The 7,534-nt window shown below is 38.9% G+C and overlaps 1 protein-coding gene across 1 annotated transcript in view; it reads left to right on the plus strand.

Moving 5' to 3' along the window:
- Window positions 1–424: 424 nt before the first annotated feature.
- Window positions 425–7,534, plus strand: part of LOC110441081 (nucleoporin-like protein 2) — a gene marked incomplete at its 3' end in the record, with an annotated part of 10,291 nt that continues 3,181 nt past the window's right edge. The window contains exons 1-4 of the mRNA XM_021484182.1: window positions 425–665; window positions 5,347–5,521; window positions 6,121–6,215; window positions 6,907–6,983. Coding sequence (XP_021339857.1) covers window positions 581–665; window positions 5,347–5,521; window positions 6,121–6,215; window positions 6,907–6,983 — 432 coding nt within the window. The remainder of the gene's footprint in view (window positions 666–5,346; window positions 5,522–6,120; window positions 6,216–6,906; window positions 6,984–7,534) is intronic.

Genomic DNA, 7,534 nt, shown 5'->3' on the forward strand with positions numbered 1-7,534 from the left:
ATACATGTAACAGCATACATACATAAATATAACAATATACATGCATACATATAACAGCATACATGCATATATGGTATAGCATACATACATATAATAGCATACATACATATAATAGCATACATACATACATATAATTGCATGCATAAGTTATAGCAAATACATACATACTAAGCATACATACTAGGCATAGCATAGAAAATCATAGCATGCATACAAACAATATCATAGATACATATAATATCAAACATATATATAATAACAAATATACATGCATACATATATATAACAGCACGATTAGATTGCAATTTGCTATCCTGCTAAGTCCGTGGCAACAGCCTACAGAAGGTGTTATAATTATCTGCACATCTCAGTCAAATCATTAAATATATATAGGCTGATCCATTTTTGAGTGCCCTCATCAAGCGGAAAGACATCTTTCCATACCTTTGGGTTTTAACTTGTTGTACATCGATTTAAGAATCCGGATCTCCACTCACCGTGAAATGCTCTGAATTTAGACAACGGATATTGCTTCCTGTAACAAAGTTTACTTTCTGTTTGAAACTAAAACGCAAACAAAATGACTATTTGTAAATATTTTATGCAAGGAAATTGTCGGTATGGCAACAAGTGTCACTACGAACATCCGAGTGGTGACAGTCAAGGTAGGATACATCGTTATTGTGCCAAATATAATGGATCATCTATATTACCGATTATTTTGTCAGATTAAAAGGTGCTCGCCTTTGACCACAAGGGCTTGTCGTTATATGTCCATAAGGGAGTGCTTTTTAGACTAGACTGTGCTGTCTTATTGATACAACGTCAAACTCCTGTGATTTTACGAACCAGGCTCATTTCGCGATTTTACTCCAAAATGTCTTTTGTCACGTGGTTCTTGCCGAAAGCCCCAGTCACACTGTGATGTATAAGCTGCAATAACGTAGCTTTCTGACGACGAGAGATTTGTTATATACTGCATCGTCAGGCTGGGGCAGTGGAGGCCGTGTATTGGTATTAGTACTAACTGTGCCGGTATATAGCCCCGTTGAGCTACGGTTGTGTATAACTTACCTGGGTCAACCCTGGGTATCTGTAGCGAGTCCAAATTGAAGCCAGCCAGGGTAATCTGTGTTGATCCTGGGTGATTCCAGAGATGTACAGGTTGTATATACATCTTTGGTGATCTGTAGGTCGCTACAGTAGTTTTAAACTGTTTAAAACCACCACGGTCATCCGTAGCTCGACGAGCCACGTTATTTTGAAAACCGTAGGTTCACGAGTTAGTACTCCACCAGCCTTTCCGTAGGATTCCCATAGAATCATGGTGCAGGCTTCCGTGGGTGACCATAGTGTTTATTAGGAGTCATGCTGACTCACGGCAGCACTAGATAGCCTCGACACGGCAGTACTATACAGTGTCATTACAACCACCGCCGATTCCGGTACGATGGTCGATCGTCTGACAAGGTATATGTGTCCTTTCTACTACAATTTCATTAAGGTGATACTATGACAATTCATGGTTGCTCCAGGATTTTGAGGTGTGACACGGTTACACTACATCTATATCACGGTTGTGCTATGTTTGCTGTACGGCAGTGACGGCAGGAATAAGGTTTGTTACGGTACCGAGTCAGGGTGCTATAAATTGGGAACAAAATCTGCTCCAACTCTGTCAAGACTGACTTGGTACTTAAGTTTTGGAAATGGTCACATCATAGACTTTGTCATTAACAACCACAGAAACAAACTTTAGCTAATGAACTGGCTTCTAGAATTCAACATGCAGCAAGTTGCAAACTACATGGTGATGGTCCAAGTTATTCAGCTACAAAGAATAATGAGGGTCTTAAAGTAGATTGAGACTTGCTTCTTGTTTGTTCAGTGAAAGAAAACTGATTTGGAGTTAGAAAATTTGTCCCAATATATATAACCACTGAGGCGTCATGTGACAAACCGTAGCTTTACTGCAGTGACACGGTGATGATGTAGCGCCACCTTGGTGGGCCGTAGCATAACCTTGGAAACCGGGGACATATCGTAGTCATACCTTGGAAACCGGGGACATATCATAGTCATAACTTGGAAACCTGGGACATATCGTAGTCATAACCTTGGAAACCTGGGACATATATCGTAGTCATAACCTTGGAAACCTGGGACATATCATAGTCATACCTTGGAAACCTGGGACATATCGTAGTCATAACCTTGGAAACCTGGGACATATCATAGTCATAACCTTGACAGTCTGTGATGGTACTGTTGTGGAACCTGGATGTATCGTGGCCTATCGTGTTCGTCCGTAGTGGTATCATAGTAGTATCGGCATCTACCGTAGTGTCATTGTAGTGACACCTTGATATACTATAGTAAAACCCTAACGACGCTGTAGATGTTGCTTAACAATTGCCCAAGTCCCAGGGTCATACCAGATCACTGGAAAAGCTACAGTTACGTAAGGCAGTATTTCATTTGGGGCCAAAATTGGAGAGACAGTTTGCCACGTTATATAGAACCAGGAACGACAGTGGTATACGTGACAGTGTGACTGGGGCTTACATCAAAGGAACATCGATCGGTACGGGAGACATGTCATTTAGATCGTGGTTAGTGTAATTTCATTGCGGCAATAACAGGGTAAATCGTGCATTCATCACATATGCATGTATCTGGTAAATAAATATGTAAGAAAATGAAGGAGTCTTTCATTCCCTAATGCATTAATGCTTCTATTTTTGCAGGAAAGACTATTCATATTTTTACATATTTATATACCAGATGATTGACTTGGAATATCTTAATGTTAATTATAGTGGTTTAGATGTGTGGATAGTTATACAAAGAGCCTTGATGAGAATTAATATATATATATATCACATATGATTTAACCGGGACTTACTTGCAGTCATCTGGCCCAGTCCTGTTGCACATTTTGCGAGCAGGCACATTAATATTCTGTCCACACCTATTGCCAGATGTTGCTTAACAATTGCCCAAGTCCCAGGGTCATACCAGATCACTGGAAAAGCTACAGTTAGACAGTATTTTCCCTTCATTTACTTTGGCTGTAACACAATTCGCTTTTCAATGGATATATTTATAACTTAAAAATATATATTTATATTAGGGCGAAACAATCTTGGGCAAAGTGGATTTAGGGTGAAACGAACGATGGTGCAAACAGGATCTAGGGCGAAATGACTCGGATTCCCGACATTTTTACCCTAAGGTCACAGCACTGCCACCAAACAAAACATTAAATTCGGCACTAGCAACTAAACACCGTTGATTTTGCTTTACTGTAGAGCAAGGCCAAGTGTTATACCACATCGCTGGAAAACCTACCAACCTGTATTACGTTGCCAAATTTACACTTAAAACAAGGGTTGGTTGAACCGTTTTTTGTATGTTTGTTATTTGGAGGCTTAACTGATCCATCTAAAGTTTGAAGGATTGATGTAGCGGAAGATGCTCATCCAAAAGCTAGTGATTATCATCGACAGATATAGTGATTTTCCAAATTATCCAAACTTTTGACATTTTTATATATGTAGATCTGGATGAGCCACAGATAAACAGACTTAATCACTGACACCCAATTTTAACATACAGGTTGCTCATAGATAGGACTGTCACAATATATCGCAAAACAGGTATATCGCAAAACACGGATATATATCGTATTGTACCACAATACAGAGATGAAATATAGCTGTATTGCAACATTTTTTTAAAAGCTGATTTTTATGTATCTCATTCTGCTTGGTAATTTAACTTTGCAACTTACTACAAATTCTAACAGATATGCCAATACGCATAAAACAGGCTTTTAATAGTGGTGAGAATTAGTTCCAATTTTGTAATTGATGGTTGGTTTGACAAAAATCTTAAATCTACGTGATCCATATTAAATATGATTAAGTTTGATAACATTCTGACAACAACTTATCATAAAATCGAGCACATCTTTTCTATGACAATATAATCGGATACGTATCGCAATATATTCATTCTGTATTGCAATATATTGTGATACACTCTTGGCGTATTGTGACACCCTTACTTATAGTCTTATGTGCCTGAATTATCCATATAGATGTTTGCACACTAATGATGTCTAGATATTCTGTGCATACTCACATGTTGCAGAACTCTAGGTATATAACTTCCTGATCCGAGGTACAACAGACCATGTCTATAGCTTAGTAACCATTCTTGTCTGTTCTTTGTACACGTCCAGGTCTTTCCAAGAAACTCCACTAGAGATAGTGGCTTTTTCTTACAAGTACTGTGATGTGTTTTATCTCAGAATCCAAAAGATTAATTGTTTTGCAAATACACTCTGAAATTGAAATGTGCAATATTTATCAGTTTATATAATGACTTTTGTTGAGATGAATATGTGGTTATGTGAACCTGAGAAAGAGATATTGACCGAGACAAAGTTGAGGCCAATATCACATTTTCAGGTACATGTTACCACATAGTCACCAAAATAAAAGTCCTTAATTGTTATTAGCTCACCTGGTCCTAAGGACCATGGTGAGCTTATGCCATACCGCAGCGTCTGTAGTCTGTCCGTCAACTTTTCCTTTAAAACACTACTAGTCCTGAACAGCCGAGTAGATTTTGACTAAATTTGGTCTGGAGCATGCTTAGGCCAACGGGACTCAATTTTGTATAAACGGTGAGTGTGGATCCCCTGGGGGCTGAGGGGCGGGGCCCAATAGGGGAATATAGCAAATTCTTTCAAATCCTTCTTCTTCTCTGTAGGAATGAAAGGATTTGTTCCATATTTAGTGTGAAGCATCCTTGGGTGAAGGGGAACCAATTTTGTATAAACGGTGGGTATGATCTCCCTAGGGGGATAGGGGTTGGGCTCTGTTTGAAGTTTGTTCTCGCTATATCTCAAGTACTGGATGGATCTTTCTGAAATTTCATATGTACTTACAGCACCTACCATGGAGTGTTATATCTTTACTTCATACCAATTATTTTAAACATATTCAGGTGAGCGATACAGGCCGTCTGGGCCTCTTGTATTAGATATGAAATTATGATATTTTTAACATTTGAAAATTTAATTGGAACATAATTTAAATCATCAAAAGAAAAGTAAATACATTTTCCAGAAAACATTCAGTGGTTACAATTGAAGTGACAAATCATAAAGAGAATTTTAACCTTATGTTTCTAAAATTAGAAACACTGAGTTAATGTCACTGATCACCGACCTCCACATGACCAGGACTCGGCCAATATTAATGAGGATGTTGGTAAAAATTCTGTCATCTAATTTATATCAATATATCATCCCCATATCCTAACTCTTTATTTCAGGATATGCATACTCTGCTCAGCGTCAATTGTTTGGAGGTGGAAGAGGAGGTGGAGGAGGAGGAGGAGGAGGCGGAGGAGGCGGAGGAGGAGGTGGGGGAGGAAACAAATACAAATGGGACAAACGTCAACAGAACCCACAACAAACCACGCCTCAATCCTCCCCATCAGATGTCATGTGAGTGCTACCTGTAGTTCAGGTTATTAGTTGTTTTCATATGATTGATATGTTCGTGTAAAGTGGATGATATTTTGTCTATCTATACACTTTTTAGAGTCATATTTGTCAGGTACATGAAACATGCTGGAATATAGGGATAGTAATTTTTTTATTTTTTCATTCACATAAATCACCTTGACCCATCAGAGGGTCAAATGTATGAATACTTTTAAAATGAATTTCTATGAATCACCAACAGGCCTAAAGGATCATGGAATTATGTTGCATGCATGAGTGGAGGGCTATGAAGTTCAAATAAATCAATTTGATTTTATCATACTTTGAAGGTCACAGAAATGCAGCCCAGATGAAATATACAGGCCTATTTGTGCTGTAGTTATGGGAGATTCGATAACTCAGTGACATGAATTTGTTATGACCAGTGGCTACATCATCATTAAATCACAGCTATACGAATGTATCTTGCTCTGCAAAAAAAGGATATTTTGGGAAAGATAGAAGTACTTACACATTATAATGTTGTTATAAAAAAGAAATCATGCATAAACTATGTGGTCAATTTATTTTTATTGATCTGTGATTTTATTACTAAACAGAAATAGCATGGTCGGGGAAGTAAAGACCTGGGAGGATAGCAAGATGTGGCCATTTTCTTGTATCGCATTCGAGAAAGAGGGGCCATGTGTTCCAGGTGAGTATTATGGGATGGGAGGGGCCATGTGTTCCAGGTGAGTATTATGGGATGGGAGGGGCCATGTGTTCCAGGTGAGTATTATGGGATGGAAGGGGGTATGTGTTCTATGTGAGTAATATGGGATGGAACGGGCCATGTGTTCCAGGTGAGTATTATGGGATAGGAGGCCCCCGAGGGACCATGTGTTCAAGGTGAATATTGTGGGATGGGGAGGGCCATGTGTTCAAGGTGAGTATTATGGGATAGGTTTCAAGGTGAGTATTATGGGATAGGGTTCAAGGTGAGTATTATGGGATGGTATGTAAACTTTATTTTTTACAACAATTATGAAACAAGATTTCAACTTATATTAATCACTCTTGTGGAAATGCTTGGAGGGGTTTAATGTAAGAGAAAACTGGAGTAAACTTTTCTCCCACAATGGTCGTATCATATGTAGAATACTTCATGTTTCTTTTGAAAATATGTGATTACATACATGATGTTGTGATTGAAAGACTGTCCAATGAAGTGATGTGTAGGTTGTGGGTAACTGGGAATACTAAACAACCCTGTGCATGTATGATCCTCCAATGCTACAGGGGTGGGAAACATAGGGAGGTTATGGGAGAGAAAAAAAGTATCTCTTTTTCTGTGTTTTAAGTAAATGTTGTACTGCTGTTGAGATGGTCCGTCTCTATCCTTACAGAATTCACAGATATGTCGGCTGAGGAGCTACGATTTGCAGCATACGAGGCTAGCAAAACAGGAGGACTGCAGGCCTATGTAAGGGATCTTTTATTGCAATCTGATTAAAATCATATGTTACATGGCTTCGTTAACTTCGTACTACGCCTTAATATCTGAGTGTGCTGCGGTCAGGGTCACGTTCAGGTCACCTTTATATTTATAAATACTCATTAAATTTTGACCAATCAGAGACCCTCTTTCAAAAGGGCGCTCGGAGTTGTAACAAATATGTCGGACATTGATGAGAATGATGCGAAAGTTCTGAAGTTATTTGAGATTGATCGTCTGAAACCCGAACAGAAAAAGATATTCAAAGCTTTATTAGAGAAGAAAGACTGTACGGTGGTGTTGCCTACGCAATTATTACCCAATGGGTACGTTTTCCTTGGCGTCGTAGAAACGTCAGTTCCCGCTGCCATTTTTGTTTTGGAAAACTAATCTGTTCGATACCCCTCGCTGTTTATCTATCAAGCATGATATTCTGATTCGCTGGCAAACTTTTGCCAGCGCGCCTCTGATTGGTTCATCTAAAGGTCACTTGAACGTGACCCTGACCGCGGCACATTCAGATGTTCAGGCGGAGCCAT

Source organism: Mizuhopecten yessoensis, unplaced genomic scaffold (genome assembly GCF_002113885.1).
Source record: "Mizuhopecten yessoensis strain PY_sf001 unplaced genomic scaffold, ASM211388v2 scaffold715365, whole genome shotgun sequence".
NCBI lineage: Eukaryota > Metazoa > Mollusca > Bivalvia > Pectinida > Pectinidae > Mizuhopecten > Mizuhopecten yessoensis.